At 36.4% G+C, this 15,318-nt stretch overlaps 1 protein-coding gene across 1 annotated transcript; it reads left to right on the top strand.

Annotated features, from left to right (window-relative positions):
• Positions 1-14,109, top strand: igsf5a (immunoglobulin superfamily, member 5a). The gene is made up of 8 exons (XM_057821821.1): positions 1-392; positions 2,213-2,524; positions 5,632-5,922; positions 9,160-9,279; positions 9,439-9,463; positions 12,544-12,641; positions 12,792-12,856; positions 13,658-14,109. The coding sequence occupies exons 1-8, from the start codon at positions 347-349 to the stop codon at positions 13,757-13,759; spliced, it is 1,059 nt and encodes a 352-aa protein (XP_057677804.1). The 5' UTR covers positions 1-346; the 3' UTR covers positions 13,760-14,109.
• Positions 14,110-15,318: the final 1,209 nt, after the last annotated feature.

The following is a 15,318-nucleotide window of genomic DNA, read 5'->3' on the forward strand; positions in this document are numbered from 1 at the left end:
TGCACTGTGAAAATTATTCGTTTTATTTTTGTCTTTTACATTGGGTAAATTCATCATAAACAACCTCTTTCTACAATGAATGTAAAATTTTAATTGGTCAAAAACTAAAGTCAACATTGAATCATATTGGAATAAATTGGGGCATATTGGTACTTTTCTCTTGGTATTAACACAGAGATCATGCATGATCGTGTACATAATTAATCAACAATTCAGACTGTTTGCAATGTCCATTCCAAAACATAAAACAGGATTTTTTTTTTTCTTCAAACGGTCAACATTAATACATAATATTTTCTTCGTCAAATGACAATGTAAATATTGCTATCTTTCAGGCTGAATAAAAATGGAATTTTATTCATGGATGTGGCTCATGCTATGTGCAACTGAAGGTAAAGTATGTACATGAACTTTGACAATTATTTCACGCAATTTTGTGAACTTTTAAAACAATTTGGCAAATGTTATTGGGCAGGGGAGTAACCTCTTTGGATCGAGGGATTATGTTAATGGGAATCTATGGACTGGTAAATTAATTAATAAATATATTTTATTCCGGATATACCGTCAATTCATCAGATTGGATGGTTTGTTTAGAATTTGTTACCAGTTATGCATTTTTAAAACTGGTAATACATCAGATTTTATTAGTAAATTGTTACCTTTGTGCTGTGTTGAAAAATAACATGACATCTGAGTTGCTCATTCTAGGCATTGTTTTGAATTGTTTGCGAATCGGGGGTCACTTTGAGTTCAAATTTCTTCTGCACATTTTTATGGTATAATTGTTGAATTAAACAAAGCAAATAAAAAACAAAACTTTCACTCACTTCCTATGTATCTCACATTTACAATTATTCAGTGTAAGCTGATCGACTTTCAGCTTGTAAAAAAATTTAAATTAAATACACACGCAGGAACAAGCACAAAATTCCTTTCCATACCTTGAGCAAACAAGGCTCAACTTTGCAATAATCTGAACAGTGTTGACAGGCATTCATGATAAGTCACAATGATGAAATGTTTAGCTATGGTTTACCAGATAGGAATATTAATATCTCCTCTTTTCTTTTTCCACAATTCTTTAGCTTTAAATTAACTTTCAGTGACTTCAATGACTGAAACATGTTATCTGAATGACATCAACACTATGGATTTATAGCCACTCAATAACAGGGCACATACTATCATCACATTAAGGTTAAAGTCTTAATTAGTTTATCAGCCAGTGCTACAACTATTTAAAATGACTTCTATGCAAAAAATAGTTGCTCAAAGTATTTCCGTATGAAAAATGGGGAATTTCTTAGACATCCTGATAATGGAGAAAAATTTTACAAAAAAAATTGTACCATTAAAAAGTGCAGGCATTTTGTGATGTCACATCAGTTATGCCGCCTTCATGTGCTGTCATAATTATGTTAAATAGCACTTGTCGAGTCAAAAATTTCAAGTTGTATTTTCCATTGGAGAACTGGGAATATATTATGATACCAGAGTTTCCGAGAAACACGGGTGGATTTCTTATTTTTCAAAATGTTGGCGAACGAACAAGAAGTTGTAAATAGTAAGAAAGTTTTTTAAGATGTATCGTCAATTTGCACTTTTATTTGGACGCTAGCATGATAATGTCGTGTACAAATTTATGGAACTCTGTTTTTTTTTTTTTTTTTTTTTTTTTTTTTTTTTTTAACCAAGTGTTTGCTAAAATGTTCAAACAAAAACTTAACATTTGCATTTTGATGCATTCTCCTTGTAGTAGATGAATTAATGGGTCGAAAACAGTCATGCCCATGCAAGAAACCAAAATGAAGTCTGTGTTATATTTTTTTGCTACGAGAACAAAAACACATGAACAGCATGTACTCATAATCACCAATCAGCAAGTGTTAACGATCATCTTTCCCAGAGCATTGAAGGCAATATTACATTATACATTTAGTAATGAGTCTTAATGATGTTAAGAGGAAAGGCATGGAATCTGGGATACTTGCATTTGATTGGCTAAAATAGTAACAGCGTTGATAACATATCTGCTCCCCTGTCATGTTTACAATTCTTGTAATATTTCATAATATTTTAGCCCCCGAGGATACTTAGGGCACCTATAGTCTAAAGAAAGACGTAACATTCAGTTGCAGGATCGTATTTTCTTTCCTGAACCACTTCTGTCATTTATTTTTCCCACTTCAACTGTTGTTGAATTTTTCAGTCATGGGACAGTTCCAAGTGGAGCCTCTTGATTCCACCGTTCTAAAAGGCTCTGATGCACGATTCAACGCTATTGTGGAAGTACCATGGGAGGTCATGACATGGAATGTCAGAGGTTTTCTGGTTCTCACAGTTCCTAGAAGTGGAAACATATCTTCTTCCTCAGAACAGTTTTCTGCCTCCTTCTGCTCAGCTGGCGACACCAGCTGTGTGGCGTTCACCATTCACAACACCTCCCGCAGGGAAGCTGGGCTGGTCACCTGCACTATACAGGGAGCCTATGGATCAAAGTCGGCAAGTCTACACGTTCAAGGTAGATGGTCCAGCAACTACTACCTGCCTATCAATTTATATTCACTTCTGCCAGTTTAGAGACAAATAAACCTATTCCTAAATTTCTGTGGCTTCTGTTGAAAAAAAATCTCAGAGAGATGGTAGGAAAAGTAAGTCACATATGTTAAAGTAAACAGTCTCATCACATGTTAATATGTTCAAGCAAGTTACAGTAGCAAAAATCGGGCAAGTGAAGTGGACTCTAGGTTTTAAATCACCAATTTACATGACAAGATGATACGAGAGGTATTCTTTGGATAACCATGTAGTGTTTGCCAGCATGACAAAATCTGTCACGATTTGAATTCTACTAGATTCAAGGGCCTTCCACCGATTTGATAAAATATTGGTTAGATTTCAGCTGCAACTTTGACTATCTTTTTGCTGAAAAATTTGAGACATTTATACTAAAAACATTTTTTAAACAAAACAGGATATCTAAAAAATATTGATGTTGACCGCTATTTTGCCTTTCCAATTATTTGATTTGATTGTTCCTTAACCAATTGATGTATACTCACACCCATAATGGTTAAAGAAGTCTGAAGTTGAAGTTGTTGAGTCATATAATCTTGATCTGTTACAACAAATAGTGTATATGAATAATATTTTTTCTTTAATCCTAACAGAAAATGTATGTTTACACATACAGAGTGGTTGGGCAAAATAATGGAAACACCTAACATTTCGGCATCATAATTATACAGCATAATTGTTAAAGAATGGCATGAGGAACATTCTAATGAAGTTAAGCATCTCGTATGGCCGGCACAACCCCCAGACCTGAACATTATTGAGCATTTATGGTCAATTTTAGAGATTCAATTCAAAAAGACGTCGTTTTCCACCGCCATCGTCTCTAAAAGAGTCAGATGGTATTCTAACTGAAGAATGCCTTAAAATTCCTGTGGAAACAATTCACAAGTTGTGTCAATCAATACAGTGATCCCTCATTTTACGTGGTTAATGGGGACCAGAACCCGCTGCGATAAGAGAAAGACCGCGAAGTTACGCAATTTATTTATTTATTTATTTATTTTTGTGTGTTCAATGTATTTATTCGGATTTAGCATTGGAAAGAGATTCATATAAGATGTTTTTCACTTTTTTCCCCAAAGTACAGTACTGTATATTTTTATTATATTATATATATACAGGATATACTGTATGTATATATTTTCCCCAAGTGGAAGCTTCCATGATCCTAATAAATGTAATAATTAAAAAATATACGGTATATATACAGTACTGTATAATAAAAAAAAAAAAAAAGGTATGTATCTATTTTAATAAATGGTTTTTAAACACTTCAAATGTAATAATTATGATAAGTTTTAAACATGTTAGTGTACCACCGAATTATTTTCAAACAAGAATAAAGTGCTGTAATAGAAAATGCTTGGCTTTATTAATTGCTTCTGTTACCTCCATTGGCTGTGACTCTTGGAGAGACATGTGGAAGTTACAAACTGCTCAGGATCACTTTTAACATGTGGCGTTTATTGCCGCGAACACAACACGTCCGGCTGCCTTCAAAGTCGCCACACACACACATTTATTCCAGCCCACGCTTCCTTATCCCCCCGCCCGCGCATGCGCATGCAGAGTCTGTCGGTTTCAAGGCAGCACTCGCAACACTTCGTTGAGTGAGTCTACTCAAATCCTCTCACTTACACACAATGAGTTGCCACAGCAACTGTTAACAAGTTAAACGATGATTGACGCATGCAGCGCTTTTGACGCTCGTGACTGGCAAGATCAAACACAAACATCTGTCAACATCGTTAACTTTAATAAGGAACTCCAATGCAGTGCCGCAGTGAAGAACAAAGAGCAAAGGAGAGAGAGGGAGCGAGCGTGAGACTACGCGATCGACTCAGGACAGCTCATCTGTATTATTATTATTTTTTTTCTAATTAAAAAAAAAAAGTGTGATGGACTGAGGGCGCGAAGTTTGAAGTGCGAAGTAGCGAGGGTTCATTGTACCTCGGAGAATTGAGGCTGTAATTGCCGCAAAAGGGGGACCTACGGCATATTAAATTAGTTTTTGTTGACTTTTTAAGGTTTTTTCCATTATTTTGTCCAACCTCTGTATATACTGTACGTTAAGTAAACAACAAGTGAGACTATGAAATAATTGCTGCCAATATCAGTATAATTGAGAACTCAAATTGAAGAGTATTATCCATGCAAACATCCTAAGAAATATAATATAATGTGAAAAATAATGTGAACACAATCAGCATTCCTCGTTTGTCTTCTGTAATGCAATTACATTACTGGCTCAATTAATAGTGAAACAAAGGGCAAATGGCCTTTTTGTCATTCAGACAATGGTGATGTCACATATCGCTGGGATTTAGTCAATTCCCTTTTTTTCTGCACAAATTTACATCAGTGGGCTGTTATTTATTTATTTATTAAGAGTGTGGAAAATGGCTTGCTGTCTATTGCAATGTTATGATGATGCAAATCAATGTTAACGGCTCACTTTTTTTTTTTTTTTTTTTTAAACTAAAAAGTCATTCTGCCCGAGGCCAGTGCTATGCTGTGGCGGCTAGGTTAAAAATCTGCTTGTGATATACAGCAGGGGTTTTCAACCCAGTCCTCAAGGCACACTGTGGGTCCTGGTTTTTGTTCCAGCCGATCCAGCAGAGACAGTTGAACCAATGAGGCTTCTGCTAAAACAAGCCACACCTGACTGCAATCAACTGATTGCACTTGTAAAACACCAGATTGGGGAAAAAGTGTTGTCATCTTGTTTGGTAAGAATGAAATCCTGCACCCACAGTGTGCCTTAGTGGAATAGGTTGGGAACCCCTGATATACAGTATATATATATATCGCAAAAATTTAACCAATGAGTTCAGTCATGGCAAATTCGGTTTTCATAACATTTTTAATGGTTAACCTAGCATATCAATGTGAAGAATGCATCTTTAATACAAAAATTTAGTCATACTGACTCCTGACCTGTGATTAAATGAGAAAGTCAGGTTGCAAGAAAAAGGACTTGAGGAAATGTTGTACTTTGGAAGGTGTATGAGGCCGAATTATCTTCAGTTCTTTTGTGTTTCTATCACTTAGAGAGTGGAACAATCAAGATCAAAGAAGGTGATATGAAAGTGGACCAGGATGAGGAGGTGGAGTTCAACTGTGTGACCTCAGCTTGGTTCCCTCGTCCTGTTGTCAGTTGGAACCTGAATGGTGACTCTGTGGATAGTAGCCTGTACAACAGCAGTCATGTAGCACATGAAGATTGGTTCAACTCCTCCAGTGTCCTAAAGTTTCGTGCTGTCAAAAATTCTACAGTAGCATGTTTGGCAACGTTACAGAAACTAAAAAAAACACTATCCAGCTCTGTCCACCTAGCGGTTGGTAAGAAATTCTTCTAATATGTTTTGCAAGTTCATTAGACTAAAACCCAAGCTAGTTGGTTTATGTGCTATTAACATTTCCCAATGGGAAAATAGAAACACAAGTTCGATGTACTTTACAGTTGTATCAGGTAAATATCTGGAAACACAAGTGATAATACGCCCTAGTTATATGTGTACATTGAGCATACGCAAGAAGTTAAGATTGCAGTGTGACAAGACCAGGTACAAGTTTGCATGTGTGAGGACGGGTGCAACTACCCATTCTTGTTAGAGTATGCGAAATGAAATCACTTACCTTCACTATTTCACTTGAAGTTGTTTTAGGCAAGTTGTAAGTAACAATGAAGACAAAATAGATGACTATGCCCTTCAAAAATAATATTTTATTCAGCTTCCTGACTGTTTTTGTATTTAGTTTTAGACTGTAGTATACAACTGTACTGTTTTAAGTACATGAAACTTATTAAAGGTTTTAATAAAGGTTCTGAGTATAAAACTTGAGAATTTACACAAATCAAACAAATGTCCTGATCATTCAAATTAAAAAAAAAAAAAAAAAAAAAAAAAAAAGTGTTGCTGATTTACATTTTTTTTTCTTGTGGACAAAGCGCTGGTATAAATTGTGTCAATGACTCATTTATGTTCTTGAAAGGAAACCTCGGACTTAAAAGACTTGTTGGCTCTAATAAGCCACAATTGTTCCCTTTTACTAATACAGTAGGCCTATATGTTATTAGAAACACATACTTTAAGTACATGTTTTGACCTCCAGAGGGCGCCATATTTTATGCGAGCAATGTACGATGCCGATTGGCATCTTTTTTCTCGCAGGCAAAGCGCTGATATAAATTGTGTCAATGACTCATTTATTTTCTTTAAACAAACTATAAAAACAAAATCGAATAAAGAGGAGGCAGAATGTAATGAATCCGTTTTCTTTTATCAAATAGTTGTTCATAAATAAATCAAAATCCAATTTCAAAGTCCACTCTCATATCACAATTTACAGTTTGATTGGGAGTTCGTGTTGAAAGGAGACTAAGTTGTTATATTAATGTGTTTCTGTGTGTTTTCTTTATAAAAAGAAATGAGACAACTTTACTATCTAACAATAACTAAAGTGGTAATATGCTTCTCCAAAACACGATACGAAAAGATAATTAAGACACTGATTAGCATAAATGCTAACTAGCTTAGCGCTCCGTACTAAGTAATAATGTGTCATCAACAAAGAATACAGTCAATACAATTGGCTTTATTTACTGACTTCTGACAGAGGCACACAGGATGTAACAACACAAAAGACAATCTAACTCTCGGCATTTCGTAATATTACTGATTCAGCAAGCAACCTGAGTGTAGCAGTGAATTGTCTTGCTCTTGCTCAAATCACTGGCACGCGCGCGCCCTTGCATTACCCTTCAAACAAAGACCCAAATGGGACTGCTCACAGCTGCTGGCAAAAAACAGATAATCAAATTTGTTGGCAACAATCCAAGGAACCTCCTAATGAACAACATAAGGATGTAAGTAAAAAACAAACAAACAAACAAAAAACGGGAGTAATTTTGGTCATGGGGGGGGGGGGGGGGGGGCTTCCTCGTGACGGCATCCTCTATCGGCTCACGGCCATATTCAGCGCATTCGCTGCTCAATGTGTAGTTGCGCCACTGTGTGAGGAGTACCAAAACAATTCTGTCTTGCCTAAAGTTAAGCATGTTGATAATTGTGTCCTGCGGGGATGTCAAAAGCATCTTTGTAGTAGATATGTTTTCCTTTGGAGGGCCATTTTGTCTGCCAACTACAATTGCCACAATGTATCAACAGCTAATTTATTCTCAAATGGATAGACAACCATTTTGATAGTCGATTAATGGTTTAGAACATTGTCCAAATCCTCTTTTTTGATTCTGTAAATACAAAAAAATATATATTTTGTCCATAAAAAAAAAAAGTATATATATATATATATATATATATATATATATATATATATATATATATATATATATATATATATATATACACCGTATTTTTTGGACTACAATTCGCACCTGAGTATAAGTCGCACCAGCCATAAAATGCCCAACGAAGAGAAATAAAAACCTATATAATCTCACTGGAATATAGGTCGCATTCTGGGGGGAATATTACTTGATAAAATCCAACACATAGAACAGATATGTCATCTTGAAAGGCAATTTAATATAAAAATACAATAGAGAACAACATGCTGAATAAGTGTACAGTGTACAGTGCATGAACAACGAAATGCGAATATACTGTCCTCACCAGGACGCTACGGCTCAGTCCTGGCTATACAGCGAGCTAAACTCCCAAATGACGATGCTGGATGTCCGTATAATTTGCTGAATCAATTTCGTCCTCGATACCAAACAGGTTCGCATCAAAGTAAATAAATGATAATTAGGTGCTATTACAGCAATGACAGAAACGGTTACCATGTGTTCGCTAGCATTAGCACATCATTCAAACAGCCACACAACTGGCTCTAAGTGTCCGATCACGGGTGGAAAACACACAACAACAACAGAAAAGATGATACACACAGGCGTTGCCTCTGTAGAGATATTTTACAAGCATAAACAATAAACGTAGATTTGCAGCCGTGTTTCTCTCTCGCTAACTCGCCCATTCACTCAGAGCTGCGTAGCTGTCTGTCTTCTTCTGGCGTTTGAGCGCTCTTATTCACGTAAACAAGTACGAGTGCGAGTCTGAAAAATACGGTATAAATTTTTGGTTTTTCAACTTAAAAAACTGTAAATATCCTTTTTAATTTGTATTTAAAATGTTTGTTTATATTATATTTTTGTTATTTGATTTAATTTTTGTAAACAAACAAAGGGAAAAACGTACTCTTATTATTTTATAAATATTTTGTGTTTTGAAAAATACAAAAAAGACTCTGATTTTGACAACAGTGATAAAAGGTGAGACCTGGGTCTCCTCCCTAAAAACACAAGTGGTTTGCCGAGGAAGAGTTAACTACAGTATGTAGCAAATGAGCACTTGCTCATATTTATAAACGTTGGGCTTTTTCACTGTGAGGTGTTATCATTTGTCTTGCCAGTTTCAGATAGTACTAATACTGGTCTGTTGGTTCATTTTAAGAGAACCATAACTATCTATACTGCTATATAAGATATGATAAAATCAGAGCTGTTCACTTCTATAGTATTGTCCCTTGAGAAAATTCTGGCGTTTCCTTTCACAGTGCCTAAGCCTCCAGACTGGACTGTCTTGATAGCTGTGGTTTGCTCCTTTGGCGGTTGTGCTCTGCTCGTTTTACTCATCCTAGGGGTGATCTTTTGCTACAGACGCAGGAAAGAAAAAGGTATTAAAGCTTTTCAAAAAGCACTGTGCTTCGTTGTTCAACCATAATACTGTCAATTATTTGGTGTTTCACAATAAACACTTTTTCACAGTGTCAAATTAACATAGGGAGGATGTGAGTATTTGTTACCAATACTGTAATGTTGTTATCTCATTACAGAACCCAACTATCAAGATGAAATGACGTAAGGAGCTGCTCTTTTTACTTTATATGAATTACGTCTAAATCAGCCTAAGTAGGCTGACTCAAATACACATCTTAAACAGACAGATAAGACCTTTGTCACGGGTATTCCCATGGAACAATAAAAAAAACCAAACAAACACATAATTTCATTTTTCAAATGACTAATCACGGAGAAGAACATGAATAAAAGCCAGAATATCCAGGAAGTGGCCACCTTAGTTGTGGCAGACATCTTAATGCCGGTTTTCTTTTAGCCAATCAAATGTGAGTATCCCAAATTTGCCTTCTTGCCTCATTGTGTCATAAATACCCATCATCACGTGCAGCTATTTTCGAATTCATAAGTATTTATGTTAATGGGTATTTGAATGTCACAGTGGTCACAGCAATGGCTGCGCTTTTAAATGGTGTCATGTTTTGTGTTTAAACATTTTTTCCTCATTTTCAGCGGTCTAAGAAATTTGCATGCTTAAATACTTTGAGTAACCTTTCATGTGAAGGTAATTGATACTAGGTGTTGTCTGTCTCTTTAAAGGGCCACAAATACAAACAAAATATCATTTTCATTCAAAACAACAGCAACAAAAAATATAAAGTCATGTTCATTTATACAACTATATGGTGTATTTTCCTTAATTTTAGCCGTCGCCTCGTCTTTTTTACTGTACAGGGGTGCCTGTACTTTGGAACATGTCTAAAAACGTAATTTTCAGGTTACGACACGACGAAATGAGAAAATATTGCCTCTTGTTAAGAAAGACATTTCAAGTTACGAGAGGCAAAACTACAATACAATACTGGAAAAGATACAGTGGTATGAGCAAGTATGTGAACCTTTTGGAATTTCTACACATTTCTGCATAAAATCACCATCAAATGTGATCTGATCTTTGTCAAAATCACACAGATGAAAATACAGTGTCTGCCTTAACTAAAACCACCCAAACATTTATAGGTTTTCATATTTTAATTTAATTTAATTTTTACCAAACAATTTAAGTCAGGTGTGTGCCCAATCACTGATGAGTGGTTTAAAGCTGCCCTGCCCACTATAAAACACACACCTGGTAAGAATTTTTTGATGAGAAGCATTGTCTGATGTGCATCATGGCTCGGTCAAAAGAGCTGTCTGAAGACCTGTGTTGAAGGATGTTTGATTTGTATAAAGCTCGGAAAGGATACAAAACCCTCTCCAAAAGTCTGGATGTTCATCAATCGACAGTCAAAGAAATTGTCTACAAATGGAGAGAGCTTGTCACTGTTGCTTCTCTTCCAAGGAATGGCCGTCCACTAAAAATGACGCCAAGAGTTCAGCAAAGAATACTCAGAGAGTTAAGAAAAAAATTACAGAAATCACTGGCACAGTCCAATATCTCTGTGCACACATCAACTATTTGTAAAACTTTGGCCAAGGATGATGCTCTTGGGAGGACGCCAAGGGGGAAGCCATTGCTGTCTAAAAAAAACATTGTTGCTCGTTTAATGTTCGCAAAAAGGCACTTGGACACTCCACAGACATTTTGACAACATATTTTTTGGACTGATGAAACTAAAGTTGAATTGTTTGGAAGTAACACACAACGTCATGTGTGGAAGAAAAATGGAACAGCTCACCAACATCAACACATCATCCCCACCGTGAAGCGTGGTGGAGGAAGCATCATGATTTGGGGCTGTTTTTGCTGCCTCAGGGCCTGGACAACTTGAAATCATGAATGGAAGAATGAATTCAAAAGTTTATCAAGATGTTTTGCAGGAAAACCTGAGGCCGTCTGTCAGACAGTTGAAGCTAAAAAGAGTATGGATGCTGCAACAAGACAATGATCCAAAACACAGAAGTAAATTAACTTCAGAAGGGTTTCAGAAGAAATAAATACACTTTCTGGAGTGGCCAAGTCAAAGTCCAGACTTGAACCCCATTTGGCATGACCTACAGACAGCGATTCATACCAGACATCCTAGGAATCTGACTGAACTACAGCAGTTTTGTAGAGAAGAATAGGCCAAGATTAGTCCTGATCGATGTGCCAGACTGATCTGCAGCTACAGGAAGCGTCTGGTTGAAATTATTGTTGCCAAAGGGGGGTGGCCACAAAATATTAAATGTGATGGTTCACTTACTTATTTTTCCCCCTTCTGTCATTGTTTGCATACTATCTTCATTAAAATATGAAAACCTATAAATCTTTGGGCGGGTTTAGTTAAAGCAGACACTGCTTTTTCATCTGTGTGACTTTGACAAAGATCAGATCACATTTGATGGTGATTTTATGCAGAAATATGAGAAATTCCAAAAGGTTCAGATACTTTTTGATACCACTGTACTGTATGTACTTCTTGCTTTCTACTTTTAAATGCCGCGCCATAAGATCCTGCTGCCATATTGGTCATAATCTTTCCCATCATGCTTCCGTAATGGGATTCTCCTCTCCTAATGGCATCTTGTTGATGACGTTTTAATTCGGGTGTCGCAGTATGATGACGTGTACAGGCATGACCATGGTATTGTTTCGCGGGTCGACGTCTGAGTCATAAGAGCACAAGTATCTTTGTGTTTTTGTCTCTTGAAGTTTTTTTTCTTAAGCCCACAGACGGTTCAATACGTTAGTAGCACTACTTCCAGAACCAATTTATGTCATACAGTAAGTAGAGGTACCACTGTATTTGTTTTTAAACACTGTCAATTGCTTCAGTGAACTCTGAGTGAACTCCAACAACAACAACAACAACAACAAAATCTGTGTACTGTTGGCACAAAGACGCACCCCAACCATTCAAAACAAATGTACACCACAGTGCCTACCTTGCAGGACATTAAAAAATAGATAATTTGGTTGCTGTTGCGTTTCACTGCACTGTGCTAAGTCCTGTCTAAGGCCTTGACAGTTCAGTGGTCACAAATGGGTGGCCACTGGGTCTCCCTATTGAGGACCACTGTTCCTTCCTATTATTTCCGTTAGTAACAACACACATTATGTACAAACCCCAATAGCATCGCAGTCAGGATATTGTGTTTTTATTTATGTGGTCTGTACTTGCACAACTAACAGTGAGGAAACATCCAATTTGTGTTCCCAGTAAAAGAGTGAGGACACAGAGCCAGTTGAGTGGAATGAGACCGCCTGGACAGAAACAAGGTCGAGTCAATGCAGGTTATGTGGCAGATGGACAAACAAGTAAGCCTGGGGATCACACAACAATCTCACTCAAACTTTTCACAAACAAGAGTGTCGCTCCAATAATCATAAATTTTCACCTAAAGTCACCTAAAACTAAGAATTTATCATTGTGGGACACCTTGCAATCACACCTTTACTGGTTTTCAGGTGTTGCTCCAAGTGACTTGACAGACAGTGATTATTTCCATGCAAGTCGGTTCAATTTTTCTGAGGTTGGTGTTTTTTTTTTTCTTTGTTTGTTTTTGCAATAGAGGTGACTGAAAAAAAAAATGTGTTTACAGTAGTGGGTGGCTACTGGTAATATTCTCATGCCACTTCTCTTGATGGAGGACTATAAAATCTTTCCTAAAATCAAATAAAGGTCTTTTTCATTGCAGTTAAGACCGCCACATGGCCAGCAAGCTAGCCGACTTTCAATCACCTGTTGCGCAGTGTATTGGGTTTGGCAGGTAGCTTTCCTGTAGTTTTCATGATTGGCCACCCATTTCACTCCACAAAAAAAAATTATTTTAGAGGGTATTTCACACTTATTTGCTATTTAAAAAAATATTTTCAAGCATTCTTCTCTCTTAGTTTTTCAGATTTTGTGTCAGGACATGTACATTTACCAAACAACCGCACTTTTTGGTATTTTGGAATTAGCTTATTTAAAGTTTTATACAATTGTGGAATGAACCATCACTATCGAAGCAGGAAATACACCAACTGCTGGCACCAAACTCCATCTCATCATATGATTTAGGCCAGCCGCACACTGCGTGATGAGGTGTGACACAACTGAATATGTCCATTGCGGCGGAAAAAAATACAGTTGGTGATATGTTATTCAAACCAGGCGATTTACCATCTTACACCTGTGACTCAGTAAACTATTGAGTTTTGAGGCTCTTTTTTAGTTGACCATTGCAAGCATTGAATGATTGTTAAGGAAGAAATACTCTAGGAGAAGAATAAAAAAATCTATACATCAAAGTTGAGATATTGACAATGCGATATATGCTTTCTTTTTTTAGATTGCTGATGTTGTTTATCACCACACAGAACATGACTCCAAAACATCCTATATAGATGTGGATGAAGGCTTCAGAAAACATAGACATGCCACTACTGTATGAGAAGTTTTTTTTTTCTTAGGTGTTTTCCAGGGTTTAAATATTTTTAGTGCATAGTAATGAAGCAAGCAATATATTTGGAACTCTTGATGAGAATGTGGTGTCTCGCTTGACAAAGTTGCATCATCAGTACATATATCATAGGCATATCATAGCATGTCAGTTCTACAACAATAAAAACTTCCTTTGAATAATTATGAATAGATACATAAAGTTGAGGATTATTTATCAAGGTGGACTGAATCTCTTATTGAATATTAATGATAGCGTGGATTAAAAACATTCTTTCTGATACAATGTACACTGTATTAAAAAAAACAAACAGTTAAAAACTCATCAAATATATGGTTAAATATTGGCTGACATAAATAGAAATACTGTATAGTTTAACTTGTATGTTGAATGTTTAGAAGATATTTTGCTTAATTCCTGATTTTAAAAAAATGCTGCCATTGCCAGCTTCTCACTTTTAGGTTACAGTTAAGTGAGTGAGGGGCAGTTGAGTTGACAGAGTCCACCTGGACAGCCACAAGGTTAATGCAGTTTATGTGACAGATGGTCAGATAAGTACAGGCAAAATACAACAACCCACTCTCTCCTTCCACAAAATATTTACTTTTTTATATCATCATTCATCAGGTAACCTGGAATCAAGTCAAAAATACGGAATTCACCAAGAAGATACAAGGAGTGAATACAGTATAACAATAATAATCAGAGGCTGATATATTGAATAGTCTCTTAAAGCATTCCCTGCTATACTAGAGGCCATAATGACATGCATGATTAACGCCTTAAAGTCACGAGACGCGTCGTCGAAGCCTCGTCACATTGTAATTACGTCACCCAAGTGCAGCTGGTTGGTCTCATTTGAAAATGTGGAAGTTGAGGTTCACTCTCGTTTTTACTTGAAGTCAATCAACCTAGTAAAACGGGAGATAACATCATTGGAGTTTTATACTTTTATTGCCCTCATAAATAAACATTAAAACGCTGCATTGACCATGCGTTTACGTCTATATTTCCATCATTTCTTGTCTCTTTTCAAAACAGAAAGCATTCAGGAGCCATTGTGAGGTCGCAAACAAAGTATGTAATGCTAAAACCTTTAGTATATTGCCGAGCGAGGCGCCACCTAACTGGAGGGAGGCAAGATAGCAAGTAACCACCAGTTATATTGAGCGAGCGACTTTGTAAAGCATGCGGAATGAATCGAAAACCAAAGTTAAGCATAAGCAATTGCTTTATTTAATCAACTCGAGGGAGAGGATGGGCTAGATTTGTCGTCATTTGAGTCGGCGAATGGGAAGAGTGACAGTGGTGCGAAAAGAGCGGAAGGAGGACCGACGTCCCCAGGAAGTGTGGGCTTTGTGATGTAGCCCTGTGTCCTGTTCCAGGATGAAACTGAGTGGCATGCCTGAAAAAATTGAACTGAACTGGTTGTAAATAAATGGTTGTAAATAGTTTTGAAAATACTTTTTTTTTCCCAATGTTATATTTTTTTTCCCCACGATCTTTTCAATTTGTATATATATATATATATATATATATATATATATATA

The sequence above is a fragment of the Corythoichthys intestinalis genome, chromosome 18 (genome assembly GCF_030265065.1).
Source record: "Corythoichthys intestinalis isolate RoL2023-P3 chromosome 18, ASM3026506v1, whole genome shotgun sequence".
Taxonomy (NCBI): Eukaryota; Metazoa; Chordata; class Actinopteri; order Syngnathiformes; family Syngnathidae; genus Corythoichthys; species Corythoichthys intestinalis.